Here is a 13,910-nt window from a genome sequence, read left to right as displayed (position 1 = left end):
CGAAAATTTGAGCATCTTTGATGAAGTTAACACATGATTAGTAAGATTTTCTATTAAAATATTAGGATTTGAGCCTGGCCTGAACTAGGGACCCCTCTCCCCAAACGAACCATGCACTAAAGTGCAAGACCCATTAACAGATCAAACATTACATATTGATTTGGCCCAACCCTTATCATGAGAGCGGAGAAGTATATTGAAAGGAGCCTCTTCCTTAAACTTCTTGTCTCTCTTTCTCTTCACCTCTATCCACCCTTCCTCCTAGACCTTAGCTTCATGCCCCTCTATCTTGGATTCAACACCATGAATCCACATAGCCTTCAGACTTCTTGCACAGTCTTGATTTCCATTATTCTCCACACCAACACAACCCCTTGTATTTGGGAGCGAAATAGCCTTCAATCCTTGAGTACTACCCTTCCCAAATTTACCATTTTTAGAGCAAGTATCAACACTGGTGTTATCCAAAGCCCTAGAACCTCCTTCAGGTTCGAAAGGAGTTACATCACTCTAGGATGTGTCACAAACAACACTCATCTCCTTTGGGGCGAGAGGGGAATCACTTTGACTCTCCTTTTCCACCACATAATGGGAATCTGAAACATCTCTCTACCATGTGCCCTAATTTTTTGATTTTTTTTGTTCACAACTTGCAGCTATATGGCCCAATCGGAAGCATTGATAGTATCTAAAGGGTATGCCCTCATAATCCACCGATTGTGTCCAATTTCCTTCTCTAGATTTCAGTAATAAATCCTCAAGGTTGCCTTTTTTCAAATCCATCTCAACCAAAATACATGCAAAGGTTGTATGCTGAAAAAATAATGACCCATCATCCACTCCCAATAATTTGCCTAATGAAATCACTAATAGCCTCAAAACACACCTCAAACCAGAATTGTAAAGGAAGATATGGAAGTCTTACCCACATTGGAACTTTGTTGAAAGATTCAGTGGTGGGATTGAAGGATGGATACCATGGTTTCAGAAGCAGCATAAACTTGTCCTCCCAACTCCATTGGTACTCACATAAGACCTTCTTCCGATCCTATTCATTGTACAAAGTGCCCTCTCACCCCTAAGAAAATCTGGACATACCCTTCAAATATGAGTTTCCAAAATATTGTGATCCATTTATGGAGTTCACTCAAACTCGACCAAAACCCCTCAAATCTTCCAATCAAACCCAACTCGAAGAAATATTTCTCGCTTTCTTTGAATTCATTTTCAATCTCATCCCTTAAATTCACTGTTCTTTTTTCTTCCATCATGATATGCTGAAAGTCCCTGCTCTTTTCGTTTCTCTTGTCACCCACCGAAACCCTTCTTCTAGCTCTTGCATCAGATGAGACCACTTTCTCACTGCCTTCCGCTCCCTAAAACACATTTCTCTGAAATCCTTTGCTAAAGACGATGCAGCCAGGCCCATAACTTACTTCGCCCCCCTTATCATCTGAAAGCACCTTCACAAATGATTTAGACCTTGTGTGTTCTTGTTTCCCCTGTGACATTGAAAGGGACATAGACGCCGCCGCCTCCAACCTTGCAACCAGACTCAGCTCGAAGAAAACCCTAGGAGGGCACGATAATGGCTATGCAGCGGACAAAATGGCCCGCCCCATACCATGCATCCCATCATCCCCGTACAATGACTTCTGCGAAAAGGACGGATCTCCATGCCATTATTTCCTTCAATCCTACGGGAACTGTGCCCAAATTTCCTTCCCCACTCCCATGACATTTTTTCATTTTTTTACTAAGTCTGTGGGGATGGAGGAAAGTTTTTTTTTTAAATGTATGATTATATTTTTAAATTGAAATAATTTATTTTAATATTTATTTATTATTTATTATTTTTTTTGTTATATTTGTAAAATAATAAATTAATAATTAATAATGTATTTAAAGTTTTTAATTTATTATATTTTTTCTATTTTTTAAGTTATATTTGTAAAATAATAAATATAATAAATTTATATTTAATAACTTATTATTTTAATATTTAAGTTATATATTTTTTAATATTTTTTCTATTTTAATTTATTAATTTGTTTGAAATAATAAGTTATAATAAATTAAAAATTAATAATGTATTTAAAGTTTTAAAATAAAATCTATTATTTTAATATTTAATCTATATTTATTTTCATTTATTTTCTATTTTTTATTTATTAATTTGTTTGAAATAATGTTAAAATAAATTAATAATTAATAATGTATTTAAATTTTTTAAATAAAATCAAACATAAAAGAAAATACATAAAAACTTAAATTCAAACTATAGCATTTTTGTTCAAATTTGCTAAATAAATAATAAAAGTAGAATAATAATAAATATAATAAGTCAATAGTTAATTATATATCTAATTTTTTTAAATAATAAACTATATGTTTAAATTTGTTTGAAATAATAAGTTATAATAAATTAATAATTAATAATGTATTTAAAGTTTTTAAATAAAATCAAACATAAAAGAAAACACATAAAAACTTAAATTCAAATTATAGCATTTTTGTTCAAATTTGCTAAATAAGTAATAAAAGTAGAATAATAATAAATATAATAAATTAAAAGTTAATTATATATCTATTTTTTTTAAATAATAAGCTATATGTTTAAATTTGTTTTAAATAATAAGTTATAATAAATTAATAATTAATAATGTATTTAGAGTTTTTATTTATTATATTTTATCTATTTTTAAGCTATATTTGTAAAATAATAAATATAATAAATTAATAGTTAATTATATATCTAGTTTTTTAAAATTAAAATAATTTATTTTAATATTTTTTACAATTTTTTATTTATTAATTTGTTTGAAATAATAACTTATAATAAATTGTCTAAGGGGTTGAGCTTAACTGGTTAAAACACTGGGTTCTCACTGTGGAGACCCAAGTTCAATTCCCAATAGGGACATCTAAAATGAATTCTAAATTGTGACTCTTGGCCTTCCATAAAAATGGGGAAGGTCTAGGGTCAATCTAATCAAACATAATAATAATAATAATAATAATAATAATAATAATAATAATAATAATAATAATTCAAAATACCACGGCTTCGGTCTATTACCTACCAAAAAAAAAAAAACTTATAATAAATTAATAATTAATAATGTATTTAAAGTTTTTAAATAAAATCAAACATAAAAGAAAACACATAAAAATTTAAATTCAAACTATAACATTTTTGTTCAAATTTACTAAATAAGTAATAAAAGTAGAATGCATTAATAAGTAAATATATAATTAAATATAAATTTATTATATTTATTATTTTACAAATATAACTTAAAAAATAGAAAAAATATAATAAATAAAAAATTATAAATAAATATTAAAATAAATGATTTCAATTTAAAAATATAATCATACATTTAAAAAAAAAACTTTCCTCCACCCCCACGGACTTGGGCAAAAAAAGACTTAGTAAAAAAAAGAGTCAAAAAAATGAAAAATGTCACGAGAGTGGGGAAGGGCACACTTCCCGTATGATTGAAGGAAATAACGCACGGGGATCCGTCCTTTTCGCAGAAGTCACCGTACAGGTGATGGTGGGATGCATAGCATGGGGCGGACCATTCTGTCCGCTGCATAGCCATTGCCGGAGGGCACAAGTTAGAAAAAATAGCAAAGAGTGGCTTAAGATTTTCTATTTTTGTTTTAGGAGAGCAAATATATTATGTGATTTGTCTTTACAACCTAACCTTTTTTTTCCACTTTCACTAGTTTAAATACATTTAATATATAATTTAAACATATTACAAAAAATAAACTAATGTTACCTATAAGTTATTATACACTAACTTATCATAAATCAAACCATATAAAAATTCCATTTTGAGATTTCTCGTATATATTTAATATATAGCCAAACGTATCTTTCAATTCCAATCAAGCAACGATATATAAACATATTAAACTTATAAATTAGATTGCAATTATTATAGTAGTAATTCATCTACAAACGATTTCATAGAGTAGCAAAATTATGATCCAAATGTTGAACATCTCTAATGAAGTAAGCAAATGATTGCTAATATTTTTTATTATCTTCAAAGAGAGCACATTTTTTAGTTGATTGGCTTTTAAGCCTATTTTTACATGAACAGGTAGTTTTAGTATGACTTGTAATTTTTATAATTTGTATAAATTATTGTTTGATTCAAATTTAAAGAGGTGTTTAGCTATATGGTATGTACAAACTGATATAGTATTGATTTTTAATGACACGATCTTATGTTATAAGCATGCTAGATGTTAGAGACGTGATGAGAGTATACTCTTTAAATTTAGGTAAGATTTATAAATTTTGAGCATCTATAATGAAGTTAGTGCATGACTACTAAGATTGTCTATTTTGTTTGAGGAGATCACTTGCCTATTGTTTTCTCAAAACTTGGCATAAATGTTTTCAAATTTTACACCTACAAAAAAACCCCAATATTAAATCCTATTTAATAGTGAAAACAAATTCATCTTCAAGCTCATTATTGAGTAGAAAATACACCATACTCATGCATGTATAGATTAGGCTTTCTTACATTGTGCAATGAACTAATTAATAGCAAATGGTAAATACAATTCAACATATTTTACACAAAATAACTCAACATATTTCTAAACATTAAAATATGAGCATGGCCACATTTTTTTTTGGGTGCAATTATTGCTAGTGGGACACTAATCATGTGAAAATATCATTGCTAGCAAGGATTCTATGTGTTATATGTTTTGAAACTTGTCATTCCATATTAAAACCCTTGCCAATGTTATTTCATGATGGATTGCACAAATCATATGGAACATTCATTTTAAATGAAACTAGGATAAATGAAACAATAGTTAATCTTTTCTCGATAGTGCATAAACTATGATTGCTTACTATAGTCATAGAGTAAATGGAACTACCAATTTTAAAGACTATATAATAAAGATGTACTCATGGTTTGTATCCAACAACATATATGTCTTTTATACACATTGAAATTTTGTTATATTTGATTAAAATAATATTATCGTTATAGCTATAAGTGTGTTTTTTTCTTAAAGATAACAAAAATAAACCTCCTACCAAATAAAAAGTATAAAGTTTTAGAAAAAAGAGGTTGCCAATGCCACATCATTATTAATTTCACGACGTATGCAAGACCTTCTATACTATCCTTCATATACAATGAGATGTTTCATTTGAATCCATATAATGTAGGATGGGAGCCTGGGACAAAAGATAAATCACTACATATACCCAAACCCTAAGCAAAAATTACAAGCACATAAAGATCAAATCCTAGAAATACCTTGAATTGGACAAAAAGTGCAATATAAGGTTCCATAGTATTAATTGTGCTTACCAAAATGTAAATAAAATAAAATATTTCTTGCACACAGACATTTAAATGCTAGTTGACTTGATAACATTCACAACATCTATTTGATGGATGAATGTAAATAGGAACAATTATACTTAGCTCTATGAGTGACGAATGCCCTTGAAGTATATGTTGCAGTTATAAATTGAATATATGTCTATGGATCTAAAACGTGTATGATAGTCAGACATTTGTCTTAGAATCAAAACATTTTCTTCATGTTGTGCAAGTGAGTCTAGAGATGAGGGACACATCATGGCCACATGTCTTGTACTTACAAACTTATATTGTGAAATTCATAAACTTTTGTTCTCCACTTTGCTCAGTGTGTGTCTATGTCTTCTATATTTCTTGATATATGAGGACTAAAAACATTTATAAATACCTTAGTAGGCTTGCTTGTATACTACAAGGGGACATGATCTCTTAAGTAAGATTTTAGAAGATGTATATGAAACATTGAAAAAATCACTCCTTGGTTATGCATATGCTCTTTGAATGTTCATGTAGAACTAGATTCCTTTTACTATTCCAATTGAAATATGCAATGTGAATAATATGAAAATTAGTTCTTTGATTGTCAAAATGAATGCATTGAATGTCTTTAAACACAATGATATGTCAAAGCTTTGCCCAAATTTGTGTTTAGTTGACCCTTAGAGGCAAGGATGTAAGTAGTAGTTAGCTAAATTTGAGTTTTAAACTTTGAATTTGAGAATGACAAGTCTTCAACTATCATAATGTAAACTTGTTGTAGAAGATGAAAATAGTTAAATTGAAATGTGTAATATATATTTAGAATTATGTACCTAAATATGATAAATAAATAAATATGGCGAATCTAAAGAATGTGTGACAAAATAAATGGTCCGTATACATGAATGTAAAAATGTAAGGGACAAAATAAAAAAAATAAAAATAAAAATCAGTGGATTTTGTTTAAGTTAAACCAGAATTCAGGGGGCACTTCCGATATATGTAGAGGCCTTGTAATATTGCCATAGAAACGAAAGCAGTTGCAGTCACATTTCACAAATGGATACAACATAAATGGTAACTTAATTTTTAATGTTTACAAATCTTTCAGCGTTTCTTCAAATTCTTCGGCAAGGGCTTTCTGCAGCCATTTGTCGGCCTCCGCCATGAAAGAAGGGCTGAGCCGAACCATCAGAACACAAAATTCGTTCTCATTCAGAGCTCCATCGCCGTCCAAATCCCCCTCCTGCACCATTGCTTCGATTTCTGAATCTGTCAAAGATTCTACCCCTAAAATAGCTGAATTTTTCCTCAGACTTTCGACGGTAATCAAACCCAACTCGGGATCCGCCAGCGAGCGAAACCCTTTACACAGCTCCGCCATTAATCCAGCTCCACCCAATTTCTCTGCCATAATTGGGAGGAAATCTTGGAATTCCGCCATTTTAAGTCTTCTTAGAGGAATTCTACTACTGAGAAAGGATTGGAGCATGGATTGCAGAGAAAGCAGGGGAGTTGTTATAGCCGACCCGGTGCACAGCAGAAATGATAGGTAAATTTCCATTGCCGTGTAGCCTTCGAAATCCAGTTGGGAACTTAGACGGAAAGAAATCATCAAGAAAAAATGGGTGTTTTGGATTTTCCAATTGCAGACAGCTTTCATCGTGCCCAGTTCGCATGGTGTGGGAGTTTACGTGGAAGCTCCATCGAAGACTTTAATAGAATCCAGGTCAATAGACCGGACTAGTATAATCCACTCTAAATGTTTTCTCTGTTTTCTCTTTCGTCGTTTGTTCGTTTGGAGCACAACTTTGTGAGGCCAAAGTGAGAGGCCAAAGGACTAGTTTTGTAGGACGGTGTTAAACTGGTTTCAAAATAGGATTATAAAATTCGTGTTATTGATTATTTTGGAGATTTTCGAAAATTAAAATCGTAGTTAATTTTGATGATCACGATCAATGATCTGTAATTTTTGATAATTTCGTTTTATTGACTTTTCATGCTTTTTTGGAACCAGTTTAGCCACGACCAGTTTTGTGCTTGATGTTACTTTAGGTAAATGTTATGTTGTCTATACTAGTATTTCTATTAAAAGGAGGTGTAATAGTTATGCTGATAGTAAAATATACATATTTTATAGTACATGTGAAAAAAATAAAGATGTATGCAATCTGATGGAATAGCTAAAATAATTTCCTTTAGAAGATAAATGAAATTGGACAATCTTTTTCATAAGGTAAAAGAACATGTAAAATACAATGGAGTAAGACTCAACCTAGAATGTGAACAATTCATTACATCACTTAGACCAAGTTTCATCATGAAATGAAGTAACCTACAAAATACGATAAATGTGTTAAGAAAACTTTGATAGTGTCCAAACAAAACATCCTTCTAGAAAAAACCATTCAATGCCGAATTCAAATGAAGTAGACACTTTTTGTATAGAAACCAACACTTCAAAAGAAAAAGCACTTATAACCACAAATATTTATTTTGCATGGACGTTTCAAGAGAATTAAGAATGTTTAAAAATGATCCAAGAACACGAATCTCAATAGATTTCAGAAAATTAGTAGAGTCATGCCTACCTCATACAATGTGGCATGATGCAATGGGAAACTATAAGGAATTTCAAATCTAATCCACACAATATAAGCTACAACAAACATTAATCACATTTAAAATCATTAAAACACTTCTAGAGACCAACATGTTGTTCAACAAATTTGTACGAGTGCACCATAACCTAACCTGCATAAAATTTTATTGATAGCCTATGCAAATGAAGTAATTAATATATAGGATTTAAAATACAACTACTACATGACATAAATGGACATTTTATCATCCATTTTCACATACGCAAAGACATTGAATGCCTACATCACAAAAATAACATCTATATACAATTATCAATTGCCATACGAGGCAAAGGGCTTGTGCTTTGTCAAAGCATGGTGCAAGGGTAATTATAGGTGCACTATGACTCACATTACTAATAAAAGGATATTACAAATCCCTACTATTAGAGTATTTAAAAAACTAAGAACCAAAAACCAATCTCCCTACACCTGTTACTTCAATTTATTCACAATAAATGAAAATTTGATCTAGAAATATTGGAGTTTTGCAGCTCCTCGATTCTAAGGCAAGATTTTTGCGGTCTTGGAAGTGAAAATACTGGCTACAAATTAATTTTTGGTTTTAGGCATGGCATGAGGAATGTTTCAATTGCCTAAAAGTTGTTTTTCTCGGTATGAAACAACTTTACACAAAACCAATGCCTTCATTTCATAGATAACACAAAATTATTTTAGACTGTAATAAACCCCCAACCCCCCACCCACCCACCCCCAAAAAAAATCTGGCTACGAAACCATGGCATGTGACTTACCTCAAATTGTGTCATGTTGTCAATAATGCCAATGAAAAGTGGCCAGAGTCTTCAAAAATGTTTTACTAAACCGCACCACAGTTGAAAAATTTCAAAATGAAGTGAACCAAACCAATCTCCCTGCAATTGCGGCTTTAATCTATTCACACTTTGGAACACCACTTTCAATTAGGTTTCAGGATTTGCCATTTTTTCCCTTCAATCCACACCATTTTGGAGAAAGGTTTGATTTAGGTTTGGTAGATTTATTTAAGAAATGACTTATCTATGCCCCGTGGAAGAAAATTGTGGCTTTTTAGATTGCAAAGCTGATAAAATGTAATTTATAAGACCTTTGTTTTGTAGGTTTTTGTGTGAGGGGAAAATGTGTGTGCTAAGCTAAACAATTGAAATAATGAAGAAAACAACCAAACAAGCCATTAAACTCAACACTTTGAGATAAGAATGTTAAAATCAAAACGATGAACACAAATGACAAGCAATGCAAACCAATATCCTTGCTTTGATTCGATTATTCCAGGATTTGATGTGTGCTCATGATGCCAATGAATGTTCGATTATGCTCCATGGATGCAAATATGATTGATTATGAAAGTGATAATGAGGATGAGTAGTGATTTCGACATAGTAACAATGCAAGTGAATGAAAAGTGGATGCTTTGCATAGGAAATGGAGGGTTTACATAGAAGATGAGAGGAAGGAGAGGGGGTGTGAAGAGGAGACACTTGTCCTCAAAAGGGACAAGTGCCTCAACTAGAGGGGAAGGGATGACATGTGTCCTCATGGACACATGTCTATTTTGGGCAAAGCCACCCAAAAATAGGATATTTTCCCCAAAATGGGGGAAAAGAGGTTAAGATGTACACATATGGAGGTTTGGAGGATGACTAGGATGGGGGAGGTTAGCATAGATAGGGTTGGTTGGGAGGATGACTAGGTTAGGGTTGGTTAGGACCCTAGGGTTATGACAAGGGCTAGGTTAGATGGGGGGTTAAGATTGGGAGCCATGTGCTCAAATAGGATTTGATTGGGAGCCATGTGCTCAAATAGGATTTGAGTCTGAATAATTAATTGAATTAATTAATTCATGGAGGTTTTGGGAAAAGGGTCATTTAATTAATTAAAGGTAATTAATCAAATGAGATGGCAAAAAGGGGATTAATTAACTAGGTTAATTAATTAGGAGGAAATGGGTTGGGGGTTAATTAATTAATTAGAAAGATACGATCGAGGATTAATTAATTAAGAATTCAAAGAACATAATAAGGAAATTAATTAATTACAAGAAAGGGATTTAAATTTGATTAAATTAATTAGCCAAATTTAGGTGTCTACATTTTTCCCCTCTTTGTGGTGGCACTAAAATAGAGTCGGTGCGAAGAAAAAAAAAACACCTGAGAGCGAAGAAGCGAAAAAGCCCCAGGTCCGACTGAGAACGAAGGACGAGGGAAGGGGTGCCCCCTCGAGAGGGTGCATAGGAAAAAGGGGCCCGAGCGGTGTCTCAAAAAAGACATTGTCCCAGCCAACGGAATGAAAGGGGATGAAAAACTGAACCAACAGGCGAAAATGACACCTAAAAACGAGGTCTAGAGAACTCTTCACATGAATTTTAATGAAATTTTCCTACTTTGAGAATACTTAAGGTTTGGGGTGGGGGGGGAGAAAAACCCGGGGGTTGGTGAGAGCGCAACCTCGCCAAAGCAGGGATGCCGCCTACAAATGTGGGGGTGCAACCCTGCTGACGTAGGGGTGCCACCCCACAAAAGTAGGGACGCAACCCTATAGGTGAAGGACCCAACGAGACAGTCGTCTCACAGGTTCGAAAGAAAGAAAAAAAGTGGGCCAAAAAAGAAAAAAGAAAAAGACGGGAGCGGGGAAAAGAAATTTTTCCTCATAGGCAAATGCGATCCCGCAAAAGGGACTACTAGATGGGCTGATGAAAAACACCTGTTCGCCGAAGAAGGGAAAGCAAGTTGCCAAAAAGGCGAACAAGGGGCTGAGGAAAGGAAAGGCAAAGGACTGACAAGTTGTCGTTGACAAGGGAACATGTGCACATCCCAAAAAGGAATGGAGGGAGCGAATGCAAAAGGAGATACGATGGATATGGGGATGATATGGATGAAATGATCATGGAGCGCGAGCACCCACAAAACTAGATGCCATGCAGTGAGCACTTATTTTGATATAGCATTATCTATGAGTCAACCAAGGTATAGAGAACCAAGGTGGAATTTCACAACCAATGCATGGACTGACACGTATAAACAGACACGTAGGCCAATCCAGCATCACATAGAGTTACAAAGACCCTGCAGGAAACGATGCTAGAATGACCACAAGCAAAAGATACGCCCCAATGTAACATGAGATGACAAAGACCCCATGAGGGTACAACAAGGGACACATCCAAAAGACACGCCAAGCAAAACCAAAAGCAACAAGATCACATCCTGAGCCTTGTTATTCCTAGCACACCATGATATAAAAGATCGTAGCGACCAAGAGGAAAAAGAACCCTTAGGAGCTTAAAAAGATAAACAAAGATAAAAAAGAATCAAAGCCAACACGAGGGCCTCAAATATATTTTGCGAAAAGGATGATTGATTGGATGAGGATTTGATGATGTTTGACTTGAGGAAGGATACATCCTACATAGACAGATCACGGGTGTTGGTGAGAAGGATACATCTTGGAATAACCCCAGGATAAAAGACTAATCATGATCGACAAAAGGATCTGATAGTATCAGGATGACAAAGATGCTCAAGGATGATTGTTGAAGAACCAACTGATAGGATATGATCTCGAAGGACCGGACCGATGCACGCCTATGCAAAACAATACCTATATACAAGATGTACAAGGGATATGGATGATAGAAGAAGACCCAGGGATAGACATTATGTTTCCCCAGTCAAGATGAAAAGCGATGAGATACTGATGATGATGATTGGGAAGGATGCATCCAGATGATGATGATGCTCGATTGCGATCAAGGCTTGAGAACAAGACCAAGGATGCAATTGGATGATCAAATGGACAATATCAGATAACTATGGAAGATGGATAAGATTTGCACGTGATGGTAGATTGCTAGGAGCATACAAATTGATTAGAATGCAAGTACCATGGGATACTGCGCTGAAAAGATGCGGATGTGATGGAAATGGAGATGGGAGGAAAGAGGTAGGTGGAATGATATGAGAGGAGGGATGAAAGGATGAAGGATAGGATGAAAAAGATGCAGATGGAAGCACTATGGAAGTGGTTGGGAAATGAAAGGATGAGGGATGAAGGGATGATTGGGTAGACTCTTCAGAGGGAATGTAAGTATTGATGGAAGATTCAATGACTTGGGTGGATGGATTGGATGGGAGGATGAGATATTCTTGAATTGGGATAGATGGAGTAGATGAAAGGATGGGGAGTTCCTCAACTGGGAGAGATGGAGTGGATGGAAGGATGGGATGTTCATTAGCTAGGATAGATGGAGTGGATGGAAGGACGAGAGGTTCTTCAACTGGGAGTGGATGGAAGGATGGGAAGTTCCTCAACTGGGAGAGATGGAGTGGATGGAAGGATGGGAGGTTCATTGGTTTGAGTGTGAATGATGGTAGGAGTAGGTAATGGGAATTGTGGGTGGACAATCTTAATGGATGGGACGTTTTTGATGGTGTTAGGATGTGGGAGAGGAATGATAGATGCGAGGGTTGGAAGTGAAGTTGGTGGATTGAGATAAGATGGGGTGGAAGAAGGCAAACTAAGGTAGGATGAATTGGATGATGAGTTGAGACATGATTGGGGAATGTGACTGGTGCCACTTGCCAATTCTTGAATGTTCATCACAATAATAGATGAAGGTGGTGCTTGTAGATAACTGAATCGCGGTTGTGAAACAGTAGGTTGTGATGCTACTTGAGGTTGATGTTGCGGGGCACTAACCACTTGTGGCACTGATTCGATGGGTGGGGGTACAAATGATAATGTCATTGTGTAATTCATGCCCCCAGTCATAACTTGTGTGACAAATGATTCTGTATTAGGATTAGATGAAAGATTGAGATAGGATGAAAGATTAGAATCGGATGGAGAATTTAGATATGATGTAAGATTAGAACTGGATGGACACGTGAGATGAGATGGGAGATTAAAATTGGATGGAGAATTTAGATAAGATAGAAGATTAGAACTGGATGGAGAATTTAGATAAGATGGAAGATTAGAACTAGATGGAGAAGTGAGATAAGATGGGAGATTAGAATTGGATGGAGAATTTAGATAAGATGGAAGATTAGAACTGGATGGAGAAGTGAGATAAGATTGCGATGTGACTTGGAGTTCTATCTCATCGGGTTAATCAACCATATCTTCATCATCATCGACATAGGGTGAAGTGGGAGAAAATGAGGGATGACCATACTCATCATAGTAGGATTGAGATATGACTTGGACATCTGTGTCATGACGTTGATAAACCATACCCTTGTCATCATTGACATAGGGAGAAGTGGAAGAAAATGAAAGAGGACCAAACTCATCATAATAAAATTGCAACATGTGATGATTAGTTGATGAGTTGGAGAGATGAAAGATGAGAATAGACGATAGACCAAAGACCAAGATGAGATGGGGACTGAATTTGAAGAAGTTGGAAAGAGGATGAAATTTGATGTTCAACCTCTAACTTAGGAAGAAGGAAATGATGATGCAAATTGGGAGACAAGATATGGCGATAGACAATAATCCTGATGCTAGGAGATATGAGACATAAAGTGATCTAATAAAAAATCAGCAGCATCTGGATGCAAATGAAACATAATGATTGAACGCCACACGAAGCCAAGAACCAAAGGATACTAAACAAACAAGAATCTAGAGACTCGCGAACATCATAACACCTAGACCAAGGGCATCTAGGACCAGAGAAACGCACGAATAAAGATATCAATTGTTGATAATCCAAATATTTCCACCACAATGCAGACAACATAATGACAATGAAACAACATCAAAAGACCAAGATCATAAAAGATAGATCTTGAAAGCTGGTAGATCAAGCGGTTTTTAAGACAATGCAGATAGAATAACAACAATGCTATGACTTCTAAGGACAAGACCACGAAAGATAAGTCATGACTGCTGAAAGATCAAGAAATGT

The 13,910-nt window shown here is 34.4% G+C and overlaps 1 protein-coding gene across 1 annotated transcript; it reads right to left on the bottom strand.

Moving 5' to 3' along the window:
- Positions 1-6,312: 6,312 nt before the first annotated feature.
- Positions 6,313-7,025, bottom strand: LOC131028769 (calcium-binding protein KIC). The gene has a single exon (XM_057959107.1). The coding sequence runs from the start codon at positions 7,015-7,017 to the stop codon at positions 6,451-6,453; it is 567 nt and encodes a 188-aa protein (XP_057815090.1). The 5' UTR covers positions 7,018-7,025; the 3' UTR covers positions 6,313-6,450.
- Positions 7,026-13,910: the final 6,885 nt, after the last annotated feature.

This window comes from Cryptomeria japonica, chromosome 5 (genome assembly GCF_030272615.1).
Source record: "Cryptomeria japonica chromosome 5, Sugi_1.0, whole genome shotgun sequence".
Classification (NCBI taxonomy): domain Eukaryota; kingdom Viridiplantae; phylum Streptophyta; class Pinopsida; order Cupressales; family Cupressaceae; genus Cryptomeria; species Cryptomeria japonica.
The sequence above is the reverse complement of the archived record's forward strand: the minus strand, read 5'-3'. Positions and strand labels throughout refer to the sequence as shown.

Bases quoted from the DNA above. Each gene is read 5' to 3' on its own strand.
- LOC131028769 (XM_057959107.1), bottom strand. From the start codon at position 7,017: ATGAAAGCTGTCTGCAATTGGAAAATCCAAAACACCCATTTTTTCTTG.